At 39.6% G+C, this 24228-nt stretch overlaps 2 protein-coding genes across 16 annotated transcripts in view; both read right to left on the reverse strand.

Moving 5' to 3' along the window:
• The window catches only part of camk2d2 (calcium/calmodulin-dependent protein kinase (CaM kinase) II delta 2), a 38997-nt gene extending 25229 nt beyond the window's left edge, over positions 1–13768 (reverse strand). For 5 of the 15 annotated variants that reach the window (XM_035947651.2, XM_035947649.2, XM_055010332.1 and 2 more), the window contains exons 1-2: positions 13278–13766; positions 9724–9818 (exon numbers count right to left, since the gene is read on the reverse strand). In XM_035947651.2, the coding sequence (XP_035803544.1) occupies positions 9724–9818; positions 13278–13339 (157 nt within the window). In that variant the 5' untranslated portion in view covers positions 13340–13766. Of the gene's footprint in view, positions 1–9723; positions 9819–13277 lie in introns of all 15 variants that reach the window. The other 10 variants (XM_055010334.1, XM_023269213.3, XM_035947655.2 and 7 more) reach the window with 4 other exon arrangements.
• A 6497-nt stretch (positions 13769–20265) lies between these two features.
• Positions 20266–21742, reverse strand: LOC111567845 (interleukin-8-like). The gene is made up of 4 exons (XM_023269182.3): positions 21377–21742; positions 21107–21239; positions 20886–20972; positions 20266–20706 (listed from the first exon to the last, which is right to left on the reverse strand). The coding sequence occupies exons 1-4, from the start codon at positions 21441–21443 to the stop codon at positions 20691–20693; spliced, it is 303 nt and encodes a 100-aa protein (XP_023124950.1). The 5' UTR covers positions 21444–21742; the 3' UTR covers positions 20266–20690.
• Between the last annotated feature and the right edge of the window lie 2486 nt (positions 21743–24228).

A 24228-nucleotide genomic window follows, 5' to 3' on the forward strand; every position in this document is an offset into this window, starting at 1 on the left:
GAAAGAAATTCTGGGAGCTTCAGGAAAAAGCAACTGGACTTCTCTTTCAGGTTCTTGAAGACGTTTCATCTGTCATCAAGGAGGCTTCTTCAGTTCTGGAACTGGAGAACTGAAGAAGTCCAGGTACTTTCCACTAAAGCTTTTAGGATTACCAACAACCGGATGACTGCAAATCTACACAGACAACTTAATGAAACACTCATATATTACTAAGACGTTGACAGCCGTTTACACAAGAGTTAATCAAACTCTTTCAAAAACCGCTGTGTAATTGCACCTGCTACTTTGTACTGGGTTTCTTTCACGAGTGTTGCAACATTATTGTTGCAATAGGGACTAGATTTCTCATGAACCTGTCCTGTTACAACATAAGCTGGCAAACACACAGCAGACGGTGTAAACGACTTTCTGCTGTCATAAATCACTCAGAGAACGTGACACGCTGCAATACTGACTGGTTTTACTGAAAAGAGTGACATACTGTCTGTGAAAATCAAACCGTGAATGATAAAAAGCAAAATTTCTATGAAAGAACATTCGTTTTGTTTTGTTTAAGGATTTAAGGATGATAATGTCTGTCTTATCCTAATAAAATAAGATGAAAACTGTATGCCTCAGAAGGGCCAAGAAGCACAGATATGTATGTCCACATTAAACTTCTCCTCACCCATATACATGATTATATTTCAGTGTTTGTTTGATTTGAATTTTTCAACTTGAACCATCTTTCCATCCTGGCTTTTCTTGCTGCAATCCCCCTTTTTTATCTGCAAGTGTAAAACCTAAATCACAGTTGGATTTGCTGTTATCAAGGGAAGTATTATCCATATGACAACTTGTTGTTGCATCTGTCATTTTTATGCTCTGGTTCTCTTTTTCAAAGCACTTTAATGCGCACAGTTAGGAAGACAGCTTGTCTTAACTGTGAAAAGAAACATATTCCAGATCCAAGGACCTGTTTTGTTTGCAAAGTTCCACTTCAGAGTGTTGCAATGAAGAGTCGCTGACAAATTGTCCACCGTGAATCACAGCATCAATAGACAAATTTCAGAATTGCCAGAGCAGAACCCGACAACCCCCCACCTCTGTTCCCCTCTGTTTCCTTCCACTGCTGCTTCTTTCTCTTTCAGTTTCTGACGCGTCGCGTCTGCAACCGCACTGCAGCAGTACAGTGCTGTGTGTTTGTGTGTTTGTATGTGTTTTCTTTGCCTCCTGTAATTTGACATCCTCTGGGTCTGAGATTACCAAATTTAGGGACGGACATAGAGGACACAGGCAGACATAGAAATCGAGCAGCAAACAAGCGAGAGACGGGAACAGAAATAGAGACAGAACAAAAACCTGACAGAGGAAGGGAGTCCGATATACAAAAACAGGAGCTTCAAACAAAGAGGAGAGAGTGGGTGGCCGACTGAAGCAGATCCAACCTAACCTGGACATGCTGGTGCTGAAACTAGTAAATTCAAAAATTATGTGATTATTGTTAGGCTTTTTAGCTTTCATTAAGGTTTGATCGCATGGAATACATGTGAATACAGTAAGGCAAAATCAGGAACACGTTGTAAAGAAAATGTAAAGAAAGGGGTAGGTAGGAGACACTGAGGAGCTTCAAAATGTAGAAGATTAACAGAGTTGCTTGGTGGCAGCAATACTCGTAGCAGCAGAGGCAGCAGTAAAGAGGACCAAGGGAAGCCGGGCAGCAGGAGAGCAATGCAGCTCATATGAAACACAGCACCAAATTGACTTAGGCTTGTATTGTTCTGTTGATAAAATTAGGGTATTGAGACAGCCCAGCCAGCTACTGCACTGTGTCCCTGTGGTGCTTATATTGGACTGCAGCCCTGACAGAAGCTCCAGGGCTGCTTTTAAGTCTGAGTCCATCCCCGTATTAGCTTCAAACATCCTATTCCTGCTTTGTATCTTCACTCTGGTTTATCAAGTTATTGCAGCAATTGGATTTCTGTTTTCTTGGATCAGTCAGATCCACATAATATTGTCAAGTGCCCATTTTACTGCAATCTAAAATCCACTCAAATACACACTGGGAAACAAAGAATACAGGTTTCTATGGTCCCATACTGATGTCAAGTATTTGCAGTTTCCATTTCTGATGGGAAATATTACTGTTGATGTGTCATATAAACATCTCTGTTAAGTATATGTTGATTTTACACTGGTTCAAATTTACTGACAATAATACCATCGGGATTGCATACCTGGGCTTCATTTGAGTTATTCCAGGAAAGAACATGACGACCTGCTATAAATGTCTTCACCATTGACTTCAGTGTTAAGTGTTAATTAACTGGATAGTAATGACAGTGTGACCTGTATGCTACAGCGTGACTTTACACAGGCCAGAACACTACATTTAATGTGAACAGGGTGACGTTAGTTACCGCAGGAACAATGTACAAAGAGGACATATTGTACTTCTGCTCTATTAATGTGATGAGGTATTGAACTGGTGCTGTAAAGTCGTGAGATTGTTTGTTTGAAAAAATGCCTTTATGTGTGAATGTGTAAGAATGTGAACTGGAAAAGTGGAGAGGTTCCATGTAAAATATAGTTTTCTAACTTTATCACTGAAACTCTTGTTGATGTTTTATGTTTTTACAGGTGATTTAAACATATGTGTATAAAAAAAAAAAAAAAAAAAGCACTTTTGCTGCTCAAACCTACGTTGCATGCATCTCTTTGAATTGGAAGGTTAGCTGAAGGTCCGATGCTTGATTTAGTGGCATTCAGTACATAATTCTCACCTCACCCGCCCTTTCTAAGCATTTAGAAGAACTTAAGTGGCGGATAAAAACGCAAATAAACACAAAAGGCCTTTTGTCGAGTCAGAGTTTGTCCATTCTGGGCTACTGTAAAAACATGGTAGTGTAACAATGCAAACTCTGTGAAAGAGGACCTACTCCCTATATAGATGAACTAATTGTTATTTTCAGGTGATTTTACACTAATTAAAACATAATTATGAACACTTTGTTCCATTTTTGCCAATAGATCCCACTGAATCCGCCACACTGGACCTTTAAGCTGAACACTGTGGTCCCTCATGTACCGTGACAAAATAGCCGAGACCCTGACCCAAGTTTCGTTTGTTGACCCTCCAACTGTGTGTCAGCAGTTCATGTGCCAAGTATGAAAAGCGGAGGATTGGCTGACCTGCTCTTTCCCACAGTGAATACATTGCCAGTCATCAGGGGAGCTAATGTCAAAATATTTTTGGAAGTGGGTTGAATTGAAAATGGCTCCAAAGCTGAAGAGAAGCAACATCGGCTAGTGTTAACTTTGTACCGTGCTCTGACTAAAGTGCCATGAGAGATGTTGCAGTCCATAAAAGCTAAAAGTGGCTGGAGCAATAGGTGATGGTCAGTTTATCCAAATATCATTGCTATAGGTCAGTTTTCTTGGTGGAAAAAGTCGAAAAACAAAGGGCAGTGAACTGCACAGAGGATTGGTTCTACATTCACCAGTCATTCATACAGAAAGCCATCAGACAGCACAGATGCCAGTGCAGATGTAAAGTGTACATACCCACAAGAAATTATTGTGACATTTCTGATAATCAATCATTTAAAAGCATCCTCTGAGTATTTGTGATGATGATAACCAATTAGCCCTATTAAACAATCAATATTTTGAATCAATGAAAATAAACCTTATCTGTAGTTATAACCCTAATACACACACAAACGCACTAACCACACACACACACGCTACAACAGGGCGCTGGAATTGCTCCACTCCAATTTAATCAGGAGCTTTAATTAAAAAGAAGTAGTGGGGTGAATGTAACATCGTCTGTGGCCAGCGGCTAAGTAGTCCTCCTACATAAGGTTCCATTCCACCCCCTGCAGAACCCAGGGATCTAATGAAACCATCCAGGACACCGAGACACCGTCACCCTCTGCTGGTTCCCAATAAAGGAAGAATTATGAAACTGATAATTCCTCTGCTTTCTCTTCTGAGGACAAACAAATGTGGCTGGTGTCAGAGATAAAACTGCCCCAAGAGTATGGCTGGGAGTCTAATAACGTGCGGTAATGTCTGCCTCTATCTTATCCGGCATAATGCAAACACACACATTAGACTAATATGTAAAAGTGGTTTAATCGGAGGCTGATGGTCTGAAGACGTCTTGACAAGGAGACACTTACCAACACAAAGACAAAATCCTGTTTAGAATCGTATACACAGACCACAGGTTTAAATACAGCGATGAAGCCCTACGATGAAAGGTATTCTGTAATATGATGACGGCTACAGCACTAACACTGACGTCGCAGTATAAAAGATTCATCTTGAGAATGCCATTTCTGCTACACAGCAGTAATATAATGTCCCCTGATTTAATAAACAGATGAAACTCTGTAGCTCCCTGGGTACCACCAAGGCCTGGCATAATAGCCAGCAAAGGTTTATCATAAAGAAACAAAATTAACAGTTTAATATACAGTAACTACATGAACAGGACAACTCTCCGCATTTTCAGCATCTGCCGGAGTTAAATTCTGTCTAGGTTTACCTGCAATGCCTCCAAACAAACCCCTCGAGAACATGAACTTTCCACGCAGCTTTTTCCTTTATATAGAGGTGAGGAAAGCAATAAATTATAATGAAATAAAGGTCTGATATTATAGCAACACTGCCTTCCACACATATTGCAGCTACTTTTGTGAGAAAGTAAGTGGCATCTATACCTCTTCTGCTTTTGCTTAGGAGACATCAGTGCAAAATGTGACTTCTGGTGACACAAAATCTGACATTTACATATTTATTTTTTTGAAAATGTAAAATGTGTCTGTGATTATATGGCTGATCCATCTAATCTCCATCTGTCTGAATTGCAAGGCACATGATTTTTAAGTGTTTTTATATGGATATTACTTTAGTGACTTGACTCCAAGATGCTCATATTCCAGTGTTTAAATGACTCTGCTGGAAAAACGACACAGGGATCATACTGTACATGAACAAAAATGCATATTAAAGCAAATAGTTTCATCTTTTTCTCATTTGTCATTGTTGAAGTCATGGATTTGTGGCCTCAGACTGAATGTCTACCAATATGTTTTCTACGAAAGGAGACAAGACTAAAGATTTTAACTCTAGAACACATAGACTAGAAAAGGAGAAGAAACAGAGGTTGATATACAATAGGCAGAGGGGTATAAAAAAAAAGATAAAGTGAGAGAGGTAGGAGGAGATACAGGCAGAGTCTGTAATTAAGAATGTCCTTGCTTTCTGCACAGTCCATTAAGCTTCTTAGTCATATTGCAGCTTCTGTCGCTGCTGAACAATCAATCGTGTTCATCGAAATCCTGACATTTCAAAAGTGCAAGGGCTGCAATTTTGATTATAGCTTCCATTATTAACAAAGTTTTAAGAGATGACATTTTTATCTGATGACTTCTGATGTCGCCTGCAGAAACTGTCACAAGAGATGTTTACAGCAGAATTAACTACAAATGGGACTGTAAGCTGTGATCTGTTTAGTGTGGCCTCTGCATCTCTCTGCAGTTTATTTGCTTGAATTGTATTTATTGGCCAGTTGGGTTTCCTGAGAAAAAAAAATCCACTATAGTCATTTAGACACTGACATGAGCCTCCACATTATCAATCTAGCATCATTTTCAGATACTGTATGCAATTATGAGGAGCAACTTGCAAACAGCCAGCAGAAACTCTTCATCATATCATTTTTTCAGCTGTGAAGTAGCTCGTCCTGTCAATTTATTAGGCTAAAGCAGCTACATGGCACCCAGTTTCAGATAATTAGCCCAGTGTCATTAAGCTGCCTCTGTGGTTCAGCTTGAAGATTCACTCCTGACCTTTAAAAATAGTAGTCTGACAAAAAACATCTAGATTTATTTCAGAGCTTTTAGCCGCATCAGATGGCCTTTAACAGTGGAGAAGGTTTGCTCTGTTGTCATGGAGACGATTCAGTTGCCTTTATGTACATACAAACTCTATCTGCTTATAAAGGCCATGGGAAGCTGAACGCTTCGGAAGAAATCTACTATATTTAATCAGTTTTAAACAATGTGTGATATAAAATCACACCCAACGTGAGTTCATTTGAATCATGTTTTAACACAGGAACAGAATTCTTTGAGAATGAGTTTGTAATTTAACTTGGGGTACATGTTTGATATTTTTTATACCACTGACTGATATATGGAGTTTAATTTAAAAAATGTAATACAACTTACTGTAAGGTCGGGTCAGAAAAATCGCAATCAGACATTTTATCCAAGTTTCATGCCAAATCTGTACACTGAAATATCACACACACACACACACACACACACACAAAACGATAGAATCACACTTCCCTGTGTCCACTGGTAGCCTGGTTTGTCAGACAGGTGAGCATCGACTGAAACCAAAAACCTGGCTCCTTTCAAAAGATGGAATATTTTCAATTCTGTGTGTGCGTGCGTGCGTGCGTGCGTGTGTGTGTGTGCATGTGTGATAAAGACACACAGAGCAAAAGCACGACCAGCATTTATTTTTAGCCTTCAAGTACCCAGTGAGTCATGTGATCCCCCGTCTTCCCACTGATCCTTCCTTCCTTTCCTCCCCTCCTGTTTATCTATGTCCCTATCTTTCTCTCTCCCACAACCACATCCCCTCTATCTCTCCTTCCCTTCACTTCAAAGTGAGGCGAAACAGAGTCACAGTGACAACAGAGAAACACGGGAATAAAGACAGCAAAGCAAAAAAAAAAAAAAAACAGAAGGGAAATCAGGATGGTGGACAAATCTTGATCTTGCCTAATGAGGGAAAACTACACAAGGGGTATCATACACAAAAGGAAAAACATGCAAAGATGTATCTACAGAGGCATATGGTATCAATTTGTCTAAAGAAGACCAGCTTATATTGCAGCAACAGCTATCATCTCTGTTACCATGACACCGCCACATAAAAATAACAACAGCACAACCCAATTACCACAGAAACTGTCCACTCTGAAGGAGGGTCAGTTACGGATCAGTGGACTGGAACGACATCAAGCCAGGAACAACTGTAATTCAGTCTCGGTAAAACTAAGAGGACTTTACCAACATGGTACGCTTCTGATAAAATAAGAACAAGAAATCAGAGAAGATAAAATGCGAAAAAGGAGCAAGAAAAGCACCGGCAACCCTGCATCAAAACACATATTTCTAAATCTTTGTCTTGATTCATTACTCCTTGTAAATGCAGCCTTTTTTTCTCCACCCTAACTCCTTATCAGTGTGGCTCTGCAATATTTACACAGCAGGATGAGCAAGCCTCTTTTTTTTTTAATTCTGAAATATCTTTATTGCAACAGATTCGCCAGTGCAAACCTCCCCTACTGCTATGGCAAGCTGAAGAGCCACATAGTCAGGCAATGAGGCTAGTGCACAGATTCACAAACAAGGACATCCACATACACAAACACACTCAAACAGATGAGGGATTACAGACACATACACAAGCACCTGCATAGCTGCACACACACACACACACACACACCGAACACACACAGGCAGCACATCACAAGCAAATACAAAGTGACAAAAGATACTAGACAGAGTCGTTGTGACAGGACACTGACGCATGCATGAAGGGGGGAGGACAAATATTCAACTGCTGTGAGGAATATGCATGCACAAACACGCACACACACACACACACACACACACACACACACACACACACACACACACACTCTTAAGCACTGGCTTGCCATCCTCTCTTTCTGTCTCTGATTATCTGTCTCTCTCTCTCTGCTTCCTATCCTTTTCTTTTCCTATGTCTCTCCACTGCTTCCTCTCATTCACTGGCTCATCTGCTGCTCTTAATGAAATGCTGCATAATCAGGATTGCAGATTGCAGGACTGTGACTGGTCCTATAGGCCCGACACATGTGTGCCTGCATAACCAGAAACACATCAAACACACACACGCACAAGCGCCTTGATCTGCTTGCATTCCAGCCACCAAGCCTACCCTAAACCCCTTTCAATTATATATACTCACACACGCGCCTGCACTTGCATATGCAAACACACACAGTGCTGGGGAGGGGTTGGGTGAGGGGGGGATGGGGGTGGGGAGGAGGTCATGATCCTGCCAGAGAGAAGGGAATCAGAGTTGCAATTCTAGGGCTTATCGCGGAAAGACGGTAAGACCATATCTGACACGCCAGCATGCCCTGTATGAAAACCTCTATAGACACACATACATAGAAGAAAGAGAGAGAGTGTGTGTGCACATGCAGGCCCACATGCGTGAGTGGTAAGATAATTCTTAGCAGTATTTTTGGAAAATCTGTCCATGCGAGCGGTGAGACACTGATCCGTCTGCCAAGGTGTCTATTACCAACACTGCACTCAGCAGGCGGGAGGGTCAACATGGGCAGAAGATAGACAAGAAGAGGGAGAGAGCAAAGCAGTGTTCAGAGGAGAGAGAGAGAGAGGAGAGCAAGAAGGAAAAAAAAGAGGCACAGCATGAAAGGAGCCAAGAGAAGGAGCGATAAGAAACAAGAGGATGCAGGAAAGGAGGCAGAGATAGATGGGGAGGTATTAGTGGGGGAAAATATGCAGGAAGGAGAGGATAGGTACCATGTGAAAATCACACCAAAAAAAAAGACGACAGGTATGAAAAAGGGAGGGAAAGTAAATGCAGAGGAACATGGAGAGGGAGGATGCTGAGGAGGAGACTGCTGGAATGGATTGAAAGGTAAAATACTGCAAAGAGGTGGAGGGGCAACAACACTAGGCCAAACCACCGATTTGTATCATCAGAATGAATGTTACATGTGCGCAAGCTAATTTTCAGTAAATTACTACAGAGGAGAGTTGAGTTTGAAGGCTCAGCTCACATCTACAGAAGCCTGACATCAGTCGCTAGTTAACACGGTGACGAAACCCGCCACTGGCTGGAGACAAGGAGAAACCGTAAAGGCCCAACACACCATTGGTTAGTAAGCGCAAATAGGCTGCTAGTGGCTCCTGGGTCATGAGTGTGCTTACACGTGCGCATGTTTGCGAGTGTGTGTTTAGGAGCTACTGTGTGAATTTATATGTGTGTGTGTGCGTCCCGGGGCCTGAGGCAACCAGGCCAGCGGCTACAATTACAGTGACGGATGTGAAAGAACTGGGTCGGCTTCGCAAGAGATCTGCCCCTGGGACGACAAGACCAGCCAGAGCCCTGAATCAATACGGAACACATGCGCACACACACACACACACACACACACACACACACACACACACACACACACACACACACCTACACACACACACACACACACACACACACACACACACACACACACACACACATGCACACAAGGTTGTATGTGACGGACACTTGCATAGAAACCAAAGGACAACTATGAACAACACAAAAAGGAGTGAGAGTCACACAGCACAAAAATGCAATTGAGCAAATACTCTGTGACATATTATTTGACATATTCACTGTTTTCCACAGAAAATGTAATCAACCAAAGTCCAGATGAGTCTCTTCCTTTCCGAGTCACTCAGTGGCTTTAACTCTCTCTCACAAACACACTAGAACACATACTCTCAGAGCCCTGAAGCCTGTTTCAAAGGCATCAGTGTTCACAGCTCATCCACATGTAACTCTGTGACACTCTGGGAAGGATTTTCTGCTCACGTGTAGCATGTCTTTCTGGTATGTGCTTGTGTGTAGTATGTTTTATGTGTTTCCCACCTCTGGCTGAAAGCTTCTTGGTGTTGATGATTTTGGCAGCGTACTCCTGTCCAGAGGAGATCTTCACGCACCTCCTGACCACAGAGAAGGCTCCCCTGAAATGAACATAGACATAGAATTATTTATTAACATATTCCAAAAAGGTCAAAATAATTTATAATGTGCATCATTCATTATAGAAACAGAGGGGTGATTTATGACAGGCTCAGAAAGGAAAGAAAGAAAAGCCTGGCTTAAATGAGCTTATGGAAGTGAGCCAGATAATTCAAATTGAAAAGGCCTAAGCTCCTCTTTTTTAATTAGGTGGTATTGGCAATATGTGTCAAACTGCCATAAATTGGACATTTGTTACAGTTTGAATATGACTAACTTCTGAGGAGAAACATTGTGATTCCATTTAACTAGAGCCTGAGGTGGAGCTACACCTGAACACTAGACCAACCGTGTAAGCCTCACTGAAAGCTACTGCACTAAATGAGTCTTCCTATTTGCAGAAATAAACTTCCATCAGATGTTACAGGAGCTAAATCCCTCATCTACACTGTAATTCTGAGCACAGAAGTTTAGATGCAGTAGCTGCGCAGCTCCACCACACCTACAGCACACAATGTCCAAACCACTACACGCCACCATCAACACCTACAAACGTGCCAACCAGCCTTCTATTGTTTCAGCCATGTGCTGTTCTGGCTTTTCAGGCACATGTATGAATATCAAAAAACTAGGTCAGCTATATTTGAAGGGAGGAGAGGAAAAGAGTGCTGCATCTCTAAATGCAGCCATGGAGTGGTCCACCTGCCTCAGCTCTGCAGCCACGCAGGCGGCTTCGCTATTCAGCCTCCTTCTCTGTCTGTGCTCGCCTTTTCTTTCAAATGAAATCACTTCTACGCCACAGAAAAATCCATTGTCTTTTCCCTGACAACAGCAGAGACGGCAGGAGCAGTTAGAACCCCCAATGAGAAAGCTGAGCATATTCATTACCTCAAATGAACCCTGGTATTTACTTTACCTCTCATGTCTCACAGATGTGGTTGCCGTGCTTAGTGTTATTTGATTTAATCAGAGTAACAACAGCAGAAATAGCTGATGCTTTTAGTGACTTGCTGCTGAGCATATAGTGATATGTACCATGAACACGTTATCTAACATCCTCTGGAGTGAGCAGCTTGCCACTAAAGCTTACCTCTAATTTATAGGGGATTTGTTAAAGGAAATGATCATAGCATAACATGTTACATAAGAATTTTAGTTGACTGTCGAGTTGGGAAGCATGGCACTGTGAAGTGCATATGGTAAGCGTGTGAGTACAATCCTGCAGGACAGAAGATACACAGTGAAATGCTTGTGCTCTCAAATTTGAAAGTAAATTAAGGGCAAAAGCTGAAACATGGTTCCAGGTTAGCAAATGAACCATCACTATATTCGTGTTCTATAATATATATGGTTGCAAAATGAAATGGAATAACTGTTGAGGATCTGCCTGGACCATCTGATTGTGTAACAACATAAAAATGACTTACAAAGATAAAAATAGCTTTGTGTAGAGACGCAGATAAAGGGTTTCTCTGTAAACAAAGGTCACATAAGCACACAAACTGGTGTGACATCAGTTTCAAGAGAGCCTTTTTAACATTTTGATATAGCTGTATTTTCCTTGTAGACTGATTTTTGCATGTATCAGTCGAGTCACGTAAATGCAGAGCTCACCTTTCTGCAAACCATGCTGTCAAGTTTAATTAGAATGACTTCTTCCTCTATCTAAATACCACTTGAAATCCAAATCATTTCTATATAATGTTCGATCTATTCGCAGACTTATGTAATATCTATTCTTTTGTCAGTTACGGTATAGTACTGGTTAACACGATACAGCCTTTTCAAATCAATCTCTGCATAAACTGCATAACCACTCAACAATATGTAGACGTAATCGTTTTTGTGGTGGTTTGAACAACAGGTTCCAAGAGTCCAGTGATGTTCGTATAGAGAAAAATGAAGATAGACTAAAAGTTGAATCCAAAAAACATATAGCTGGCATTTATAAACCTTCACAAACGTAAACTATACACTGAGGAAAGTGAGAGAAGTGCTGCTGGTGTCACTAAAACCAGCAATGGTCATGAAAGAGAATAATGAGAAGGGGCAGAAGAATTACAAGCCAAAAAAAAACATCATTAAAAATACAGATCCAAGAGCAGAAACATGTTCTTCAGCATCTCTATTTGACTTCTACCTTCAAATTCCCCTTGAGTGCCTGGACCTGGATTTTATATACCATTTGGTTTGGTTGTACTTCTTCCACCATCATTTATACACTGGTGTAGTTCTGGAGATGTGTTCCTCCCCAACAGCTGAATTTAAAGATCTATTTTTGTCACCTGAACTTGAATAGGTTTCCTAGCATTATGCATGTTTATGTATTGATATGATTTTCCTCATTTTTTTATTATTATTTGGGGAAAACATAGTGGTATCTCTGCTCTTCAACTACCAGGTACTCTATTGTACATGCATGTGGGGAAAACGGTGCTGTGCTAAAGGGATCAGGTGAGTTAAAAGGTACTATAAAAGCAATATGGATGCATTATTAATGAGAGATGGTGTAAGATGAATGCTGCATAGGATCATAAAGTCAAGAGCGCCGAGGCTTCAGATAAAACACAGGCCTCCATCAGGTGGGCGAGAGGAAATGAATTCCTCCAGTTTAGAGGAATAAGTGGACTAACTGGGAGTGTATTCTTAGATCTCTCTCTGCTTTGGCTGAAAGTCAACACAGGCTGCAGACATCTGGGACTTTGTACACTGTGACCACAGGGTGCTGGGCAGACTGCAGGTCAGGAAAATGCCTTCACACACTCACACACACCTACATACATATATTTGCATAATCAAGACAACAGACATGCAAAAGCGCGCGCACACATGCAGGTGCACGGATCTTTTCCCTCTCTCTGGGGGTGAGGAATTCCCTGCCCGGGTCTCATAATCGACCGCAGCTCGGTGCTCCAATGGGGGAGTGTGTCATCTTCAACTACATGGTCTGCTGTCGCATTACCGAGTGTGTATTTCTGTCACGCGGGAGGAGGATTTGGGGAGGTGGAGGGAGGGAGAGAGGGGGGGAACGAGGGGTGGGTTACCGAATCTCACCCTTTCCACACACCCGATGCATTTTTTTTAAAATCCCGGCTGAGCTTTTCAACAACAGTGTGCTTTTGGCACGTCTTAAGGTCGAAATCAGGCGGGCGCACAGGCAGGATGGAGGCAAATGACGACACAGTGGATATGACATCTTCTTTCACAAGCTGGGATTCAAATGTGGGATTTTAAAAAACAAAACAAAACAAATAGGATGCAACCGCACAGGCCTGCGTGATATACATGCTATTATTTACCCCTCTGCATCACAGGTTTCATGGCTACACAGCCAGCAGAGCGCACACTCAGAGACAGAAATCCGCGTCCCTAAACCAAGGCGGCCTATTATATAACGAGCTGGCATTTCATGGAGGGATGATGCCAGATGATTTAAAAAAAAAGACAAACATGTTCCTTACTTCCCCAGCTCCTCGAACAGCTGATATTCGTCGGTAAATCTCGTGCAGATCGTTAACGCCATCCTGAAGGAGTCGCCAAGGGGGGCTGCGCGGAGATAAGGTGCACTCACAAACTGTATCCACCACACACGGTCGTCAACACCGCCCGGTTTTGTCCTGAACCTGCAAACCAAACGGAGGGACTCATGCACAGCTAAAGCACATCGGCGGGGAGCTCCGGTGGAATGATTTCTGCGGCAAAAAAGACACACACACACACACACACACGCCACACAGGCTGAGCGGGTTTGCTGCGATCTGGACCGGAAAGCTTCGTAGGGTTTTGTCGTCAGCTGTTGCGTGGTTTTCCTTCACATCCAGCGGCTTGTCACAGCTCGTGGACGCAGCATTTTGTGTGCATTTCGGTGTGTCCGGTGCGCATCCGTCCGGCGCTGTGCGTGTTGGCTTTCTGCGCGCATCAGACGCCGCACTACCGCACCTACCCCCGGCTGTGCGCTCAGTCCCGCCCCTTTGCCTGCATCCTCACACAGGCCAATGGCAAAGAATAACAATAATATCAAATGTGTTGTGGTTAACATTAACAGCGGCACCGCAAATACATGTGCGCCTTAAAAATCTGCTTTAATGCAGCTGCAGTTGTGGAAGGCAAAGAAGCAAACTGTTGATTTGAAAATAAATTTAACAAACAGCCACACAAGTGAAGGCTAAAAGGTATATGTACAAGCATGAGTGTGTTTAAAAAAAAAACAAAACATTGCGAACTGAAGCTGATGACTGATTATTCAATTAAATTCAAATTCAGTTCAATTAAACTGTATTTATATGGCGCCAATTCACAGCATATGTCATCGTACATTGCTTAATGTGATACAGACCTTATGAATTTTGAGTAAAAAACAGAGAGCCCAACAATCCAAGTTGCCTTTCAATTTTCCTATGAGCAGGTAGTCAGTGATGGGGAAAAAACTCCTACAGAACCAGGCTCAGGGAAGGCAACCATCTACCTTGACTGGTTGGGGTGATGACGGAGTGGGAACAGCAGGACAGCAGATGTACAACGAGCTATTCTGTTTGTGGGTACATCTATTTTAAATGGCCACATTCTATAGTGCCATGATTTCTGCCACAAATTTTTTCAAGATTTCAGTCGTTGGAAAAGATCCGACTGAGCAGCCTTGGCAGAGTACTGCGCTCTCTTGTTTTTGCTGTTCTTGTTTTTAGAAATGTGAAGCTGTATTGCAAAATACAATCTAAAAAGAAATAGTTGTCTTGCTGTTGTCGCATCATGATAATCGACGTACACTGTAAAAAAAAAATAATTCAATAAAAAACTGTGAAAATCAGGCAGCAAGGGTTCCAGAAAGAATACATAAAAAACAGTGAAATACTGTGACATTCAAAAACTATAAACATGGTGGGAATAACAATAATTATCTGTAAAATTATGACTTTTTTAAAAGTTGATTTAAATAAAACTGTCATCTTAGAGTCACAAAAAATACTATTTGTAAAAATGTTGATGTTGATATTATTTATAGTTTTACATTGATGCTGTTTGTTTGCACAGTTAACATGCACACTATTTTAAAAAAAGATTTTGCTAGATATCCTCTGTATTTCAACAAACAGTGGAAATCTGTAAACTACCAGTTTAAAAAAAATATTATTTTCAGTCCTTACTATCCATATTTTTCCTTTCAAATAATGGCAAATATCTCTAAAATAATTACACCTGTAACTGATATAATAAACTAAAAATAGGGACATTTTATAGTCAAACATTGTGAAATAATGGACATTATTTACAGTTTTGCCCTGTTTTTTAGGGTTAACAAGTAAATTAGTATTTTTTTTCTGTGATTTTACAAGTTATTTGTAATTTAACAAAATAGGGAAAATTTGTCAAATAACAGTAAACTGCCAAAAGGAAAAAAACATTTTTTTTTTTACATTCTACTCACTATTTGTCATTTCTACATATTCATAAGACTACTCAGCAGCTACTCGTGAGTCACATCACATCCATCTTCGAACTCAGTCTTAATTGTGATGACACAACTGTAGAGGTTTGTGAGTTTGTGGTTGTGAAGCTATGCGTTGACAAAGAAATACACTAATCAGCCACAACATTAAAACCACCTGCCTTATATTGTAGGCCTGACCCATCAGGACATGGATCGCTATGGGAACTCTGTGGTGTCTGACATCTGGATGCTGGCAGCTGATCATGGGGTTGGGGTGATGCCTCCGTGGACTGAGGTTATTCAGGTGGAGTTTGAAGGCCAGGTCAACACTTTGGACTCTTCGTTGTGTTATTTAATCTGTCCCTGGACAGTTTTTGTGTTGTAGCGAGCCGCTTTGTCCTGCTGGGGGAGACTGCTGCTGTGCTGTTGAAATAGAGGGATCATGTTTAATCATTAACATGAATGCAGGGATCAAGGTTTTCCAGCAGAACATTGCAATGATGATCAGTGTTATTTACTTCACCTGTCAGCTGAGATAAAGTGGCTGATCGGTGTATAAACAGTTGTCAAAGAAACAAAAAATATTATTTGGTGGTAGTTCTGGCTACAGTTAGTGTCTCCTGGACCACATTTTCCTGGATGAGATGCACACACAGGAAGTCTAATGAAGTGAAAACAATGTGACTAAATTGACTGAATGCATGCATGAGGCTTAAGATTCACTGCAACATGAATAAGAGATTAGATTAGATGGGTCAGAGCACACTCATCTTTGAATATGGCCTTCATTTTTATTTCACCTGTAAAGTTTTATGATGACATCTTGAAGGGTTGTGACAAAATCTGGACACAAACAGAAAGACAGACATAAAAATACCTGCCAGAGTACGCAAACTCACCTTGCAGGTAGCTATTGCAATAGTAGGTGTCTCTAGCACTGTATTTTGTCATGATGATAGACTCACAAACGCAAAACGTGAACACAATGCCAGGGACAATATATGATTGCGGGACCTTTTGTAACATAGTTGAAAGGTATCATAGTTGGCACTTTTGCTGTTTTCAGGCCTAAAATCAATATGGCCGCCTATAACCAAACACCACATGGCACTTTTAGAGAAAGATTCTTCTAAATATTAAATATACAATTAAGTAAAATTGAAATTGCAAGTTATTTATAAAGTTCGTGTAGAAAACCTGTCAACATGCCATAAATCCACACTTGACTGACACACTACTTTATATTAAATAACTCAGAAAGGCTTGGAGTCCTGCCAGTGTTTTCTTCAGGAGGAAATGACATCATGTGGAGCAGGTCATGTTATCTGGAATTAACACACTTCCTTGAGAGGTGTTTTTGTAATGGGGAACTGAGTTGAAAGTGATTTCTCGGACACAGATACAATTTGTTATTTTCCATGTAAAATTTGATGTATTGCCAAAAAAAGAAATATCTGTCATGATTATCTCAACTTGATAAAAAGAACACAATCAAAACCATTTTTAATGAGCTAATTTTATTATTGTTTAGCTTATTAGAAGGTGGTTGCCATCAAATTTGGACAGTTATTTAGTCAACATTTTAGTGATATCCAGTATTTTTTTTTCTTAATAAATAACCATGGAATTTGTAAAGACATGATCATAATGAACATAAATTTTTTTTTTTACTTTTAATAAAAATGTAGATTTTCCCATGGACTTCATGGACTTCCTCAGTTATATACTGACCTACCAGCCACACAGTCACGGCTGATAATAACATCAGCAGAGGTGTAAAAGTTTATGCAAATTAAATAAGAAGTGTGTGTGACTTCTGACGCAGACCAAATCCCAGCTGTTACACTGTAAAACATCGTACAGGAAATTAGTGGAATTAACAAATCTGTTCTGGTGTATGTAAACTAAACATCAACCTAAATTTAAAAATACATTTTCTAACTATTATTTTCAGATAATTTAAGAGCTTCTAAATATGAGACTTGGAATATTAGTTTCACCCAAACCTGTTACATTAAGTTCTGGAGCCAAAAAAAAAAAAAAGTAAAATAAAAACTAGTTCTGCAAATTAGCATAATTGACTTCCCAGCTTGCATTGTGCATTGAGATAAAACACTCCAGAAAATCTTCTTTCATAGCTTGAAGAACACATATAGAGTAAAATGGAACTTTGCAGTGTGTTCTCAATACTTAACAAGTCATGACTGTTTCCTCTAATAACACTATAAAAACAACGCAAACCTAGATGAAGGTTAATGTCAGATTCCCTTCTCCTGTACTCTTTTCATTTTAAAAACTCCCTCAGGGCCAACGTACCTGTCATCCCTGTAACTGTGAAACAAAGAAGCTCTAACAGGAGTAACTGCAGCTGTATTGCCCTTGTGTAAACTGAAGAACTCAGAAAATGTAAGAGAAGCCAAATGTGACAGTCACCAATCATCAGTGTGATTTGAACATTTGTAGCTTAATATCTTGGGTTTTATAAAGTTTGTTTTGTCAAGTTCAGTTCCCCAAGTTGTTTTTTCATTTTCAAAACCCAAATGACGACCTCAAACTAATTAGTTAAGTTTAACTCACTTTTTATTTACCACAGCAGAAGGACTCAGGTTTTTAAAATGAATCGGTGTAAAATGATACACAGTAGGTTTATTTATCCATGTTGGAATAAACCGAGCATTAGGCCATCATGTGGCGTCGCTCTGTAATGCTGACGGCAGTGACTGACTAAGTGAGCGACAAGAGGAATACAGACGATGCGGGACACAATCCAAGAAGTTGTGCAATAACAGTTATTCCAGATGGTGAACTTGTCTTGCAGTCGGGGACACAAAATCAAAAATGCAACAAAGAAAACAAAAAAGGCCACAAGTATGAAAACAAATGTTCAAAAGTGTATATACAAAACAGTCCCTAAAATGCTTAACATTTCACATGGAAGGTTATTGCACAGGAGACAAAGGAGTTCACTTGCATTTGAATATGTGCTCTAAAAGAGGGAGGTTTGTACAGTTTAATACTTTGGATATTGCATTAGTTATTTTTGTGTGTGTTTTTCTGGAGGGGGTTGCTTTTGTTAGTTTTTCATTTATTGTGCATGTAATTTGTTAAATATGATTATCCTTGTGTATAATTAAAGATTATGCATAAAGTGATTTACCTTCTCCACCGCAGCAGTCCATTAAGGATTTATAATTCACTATCTAAAAACAATTCACTCTCTCTTTCTCAGTGAAAAATGCATGGCCTCTGAACATGTTTAAAGCTTGGACTTGTTTGACAAGTGAAAATGTCTTCTACTTCACCCTTTTATGTGCACTTGAAAGGTGTCAGGTTTCAACACAGCACTCGGACCACAAAATCATGCTGATACTTGTATTAAGACACACTCCCCGCCTTCATAAATCCACAAACAGCAGAGCCAAACTGCTCAAACATCCAAAGTTATAATAAACAAAACATTCCGTTGAGTAGGGGGAGATTTTTGGGAATATCCAAAAATCCACAGAAACACTGCATTTGCAAGTTACTTGAAAACTTTATTTTCAGCTACTTCTTTACTTCATTTATGTGGCAGCTTTAGTTTAGACATTTTATATTAAAAGAACACATATGATAAGCCTCTAACATACAAGGCATAGTTAAAATTAAACCAATGAAGAATTTAGCTTTCTTCAATTAATTATTATTCTCATAATTGTTTTGTGTCACTGGGCAAAAATTCCACAATAACAGTTTTTAACATGCTGTAATTCAAGCAGTCTGAGAGGAAACTAGACTTGTGCACTTCCCTTGGCTCTGTTTTCAGGTTTTAGAAAATGTAGCATGTGACGGCTTACTTCCACCAGTCACACAAACACTGTTTTTTCCAGAAAGTTTTTTCAGAGAGACAGTGTTTATATTGGCCATTCTACAAAGGCAGATGAGTGTGTATGTCCCTTCAGATGGTGGGAAGCCGGTTTCACTGCAGATTCTACACAAAAGATTGTTATTATAGCAGTGGCTACGACTGTCTTAAATGTGCACCAGCCCTAATAAGGGAAAACAAATTTAAATGAGACGAAGCCATGGGAACTGAAGTTAACATTTAGCTTCATAAAAAGCTGGATGACACCCTAAAACTGCCTTAGGTGAATTCTATTGATCAACCAGTAGACTCAAGCATAAATTAGATCTAGTTTATCTGTGACCAACAGTACAAAAGCTACTTTTATACTGATGTATCAGTAGTGACTATATAATAGTCAATTTTTGCAATAAATATAACATTGATTTTTGTAATAATACTAATATTATATTACATCATATATAACAATATATCAGTCAGAGGGGTCAGTTTTGTGCTAAATGTGTACCTTTAATTTTAAGTACACTTCCATTTGGAGGTTTTACTCAAGTAAATAATGTAATTATTCCACTATTCGTAAGATATATCAAGACATTGAATTTTTTGATTGATAATGAAAATCCCATGACTACATCCTTGCAAGTGGCATAGAATAGAATAGAATAGAATAGAATAGAATAGAATAGAATAGAATAGAATAGAATAGAATAGAATAGAATAGAATAGAATAGAATAGAATAGAATAGCGTTATTGCCACTTTACACAAAAATTGTACAATGAAATTGGTGGGAGCATCTCCCATATTGCACTTAAAAAATACAAACGTAATATGCATGGCGTAATTTAAAGTAATAAAGAACAATAAAAGTCAACATGTACACACACACATGTACTGTCCCATGTTTGACCAAAAGAAAAATTGAAAGAAGGACACGGGGGGTTACTCCTTTGAGTTTAAAAGCCTAATTGCCCACGGATAATAAACTGCTCCTCAGCCGGTTTGTCCGGCATGCAGTGTTTCTATAGCTCCTGCCAGAAGGCAGAATGTTGAAGAGACCCTGGCCAGGGTTTGAGAGGTCAGACAGGATCTTCCCTGCCTTACTGAGACCAAGGAAGTATGCAATACATACAAGACAAAGAGTTCATTAACAATACATAAGAAAGACAAAACAAAGCAAATTTGTTTTCAGTTTAAAGATAATATTTTAATCAATGAACAAGATATCACCCAAAACACACAACCATATATATAGAAATTTAAATACACCAATTGTTCATAAATACATAAATAAGTATGTTAAACGAGACAAGAGAAGAGTTGTGCAGTTTTTAAAAACTCTACAAGCAGAAAATAGTTGCTGACTGCAACATACATATGTGACATAGAAACAAGGAAAGACATAAATAAACAGTATGTTTGATACAAACAAATTGACTGGATGAATTCTGTTGTCATTTTCAACAGCTGATCAGGACAGTGGTTCCATGTATTAAAATAAAATGAGTGGTATGTCTTGACTTGATCATCTGATCAAAAAATACTCTTCGGTACTTTTCATTTGGCGATAAACAGCTCACTGACGAAGCACATCTCTCACATTTGTTCAGCGTCTTCTGTTGCTGAAAAAAGAAACAGAAAAGAATGATTATTTTGTGTGTCAAAAGTTGACTTGAACATTGTATGATACATTATTAGTATTATTATTACTAGATCCATCACAAGAATCAGAGATTACATTTTTTGTTCATTATTTAGTAATAAACTAATGTGTTTAAGTGCATTTGTGAGTGAATCTTACCTGGACATGATTTTCTGGATCACTTTCTTTACCCAGGGAGCCTCGGGGTCGAGGCAAACCTCTTGGCCTGTCTTTTTCAAGGTGGCACTGCAGCACAAAGCAATACAGAGAGATGTAAGTTTCAATGAAGGCCTCATGCCAGAGCCAAGAAGTGACAATGACATTATCTCAGAGTGCCATCATTATCGCTATAGAGATGGGATAAAGGCTTTGGCTCTTACATGATCTCAGTGTCCTGGCAGTTGGAGTTGGCAGGAATCAGCTCCACCTTCTCAATGTGTCGGCCGATGGGTTTGCTCTCTGTCAGGATGCAGCGACAGTGCAGCTCCACTCCCAGACTTCTCAAACTCATCCCTGTGAAGAGGCAGGAGTTGTACATGGTCACAAAGTGCAAGAGTGTGAGATAACTCTTAATGCATCGAAGAAAAGAGGACAGCAGAAACTGAACAATTGCTGTTACATTCAATTATTAAAAAACAAAAAAAGCTTACCTTCACTGATGGCTAGGAAGGACAGGAGCACCACAATGGAGAAAATGATGATTCTGCTGCTTGCCATTTTGATTTTTCAAATTTTGCAATAATTAACGATGAAAGAATGTTCTTCAGGATGCCGTCAGATAAAGCCTGAGTACTATGCAAGAGTAGAGAAGGTATATGTTATTCTGCAGTATTTTTCTCTTCTTTCAGTTCCCTTTCTCCTCTACTTTTCCTCTTCTGTGTTCAGCTGCTTTCTCGCTCTCAGCTGTTTGCTGTTTGAATCTAGCGCTGAAGAGGCCCTCCTTTTATAGCCGTCTCCAGGAAATGAGTCATTTCCCAGCTCTGGAAGATTGTGCAATCTGGGACTTGGTGGGAATTTACACTCAGGTTTCTACCTCTCTTTTTTTTCCTTATCTGTGATTTATCAAGAGAGTTCACGGGTCAGCATTTGTCACTCAGACAGAGTTGTGATTTGGAAAAACACTGTGACTAAATCTCTGTAATAAATTGACAGACACGACAGGAATGTTTGAGAAGCCTTTTATAATATTATAAAAATGTCTGTCTTCCTGTTAACAATGTATGCTGGATTGCTCATGCCGAGCTCAAGGACGTGAGATTGATCAACTGATAACTGATTCACCGATGACATGCAATAAAATGAACAGTTAAATGCAATCTCAGAATGAGTGGCTGATGAATGTCGCCCTCCGGTTGTGTCACTTAAAATTTCACCTTCAGGAAGAGCAGTCTATTGTGCCAAGAGCCATTTGCGAATTTGCCGTTGGCAGATTTCTAACACACTCAGACATCTACTCAATTAGACGGTGTCCAAACTCTACCCCGAATGAACTGCCAGGTTTATTTCTTGTTCAATAATGGCAAATCAGTGTAGACCTCAGGAACAAGAGCTACACAACTGCTGGATTTTAATACTGTGTACATGCAGCCTCCTCTTCTTCTTATCACAGCAGTCTTAGGATTTTACTGATGTGGCTGTTACTGAATAACTTTTGCATACTGCACTTTCTACTGGTATTTTTATTTCCAAGCATCATTCCTGCACAGTTCATTGTATATAACAGTTATAGACTAAGTACCTTTTATTTTCCTTTACTGTACATACAGTATTCTTCCTCACATCAGTATTTTTATCCTTTCTTTTTTTATTGTTTAAAGTTTTCTATTACATTTGCAGAGTCTTATAGTTATATAACACGTAATATTGTAAGTGGTGAATAAATACATATCGAACTTTTGACATTTATGTACACTCATATATGAGCACGTCATTGCCAGACAATTATTACAGTCACCATGAAGTGCATACATTGCTAGTACATGCATTTGACATTCCTGAAGCAAAGTCAGGCGATGTGCCAAAAACTTTCATGGGACGAACGCCTGATGTAACCTCAACAAGCTCCAACAGATCTTGTGGCATTCATCACGTCACTACAGACACTCACAAAGCAGAAGGAAGTGTTGAGAAACTTTTGAACAAGAGGCCAAATGTTGCGGTTTTGAGACATATTTTTCAATTGTTGACTCACATACATCAACTGAACTGATTGAACACTTTTGGACAGACGCCAACAATCTGTCTGTTAGCAGCTTAACCATTTTTGGTACAGTTGGAGTTATTTCATGGTTGAACAAGAACTAAGATAAATGTCAGGCAGACCGGAAGCTATGACCAGGTCTCAACTAAAACCATACTTGTCCTTCTATGGTCAGCTCTGTGTCGAGCACATGATGAACTGCAATGGAAATTTTCTAATTTACCATTTCACTGCTGCGGTTCAAGTCAATATAGGTTGTGAGATAAATAAAAATGGAATGACAGGCAGCATGTGACAATCATATGTTTGGAAACAAATGACCATTTCCATTTATTGGTCTTCTGACTAAATTTTATTTGGTACTGGGGGCAGATTCTTCATAACGGATCAATCAGAGTGAAAAGAAAAGTGTTGTGCATTTATGCCATGTTATGTTTATAACAGAGCCTATTTCAAATTGTGAACTATTTTATTATTGTTAATGATATGCAGGATTTAATTTTATAGGAGTAGGGTGAATTTCACACACACAACAGAGTAAACAGGCTCTGTAACTTCAGAGGGATAGGAATTTTCCAAAAACAATTGACAGTATGATACACAGCTGTTTGGTTATTACAAAACTTTCATTATTGCAAAGAAGAAAGGCACTTCAATTGGATAAATAAATCTAAGCAGCAGATTAAGGAGAAGGCAGTTCCAGTCACTCTCAGCTCACTACTTTGGTGTAGACCATCAAATAATAGATTTATTGTCACTACATTTCATGCGGATAGGTCCTAGGAGGATGAATTCAAAGGAATTTTCAGCAGGTCCAATTTTTCCTGCAAGCGTGTGAAATATCTCAACATCTACCAGATGGATTGCACACGGTGTTGATCAATTCCCACAGGATTACGCTTAATTACTTTGATGATCCCATAATCTTTCACCTTGCCCCAACAGGTTCACTTGATTTTGTTGATTAAGATATCCTAACAATGACTGCATGAATTCACAAGAAATACGGCACGTATATCAAGTCCCGCTCCAAATAAATGTCAGTTTACATATAAAACTGATGACATTCTCGCCATGTGTGCAAGCATGCAAAAAATATTCTCATCAGACGTACTCCTCCAGCATGACTGGAACAAGAAAAACACCAATCAAGTGCAAAAAGTGCAGTAGGTTTCCATTACATAGCATATGTATGTAACACTGTACATTTAGATGGAGGTTTCGTCTGAGATGGCAATCTACCTGATAACATTCACTATATGTTCCTGCACACAAAACACCACACACTGATACCAATTACAA

Source organism: Amphiprion ocellaris, chromosome 4 (genome assembly GCF_022539595.1).
Source record: "Amphiprion ocellaris isolate individual 3 ecotype Okinawa chromosome 4, ASM2253959v1, whole genome shotgun sequence".
Lineage (NCBI taxonomy): Eukaryota > Metazoa > Chordata > Actinopteri > Pomacentridae > Amphiprion > Amphiprion ocellaris.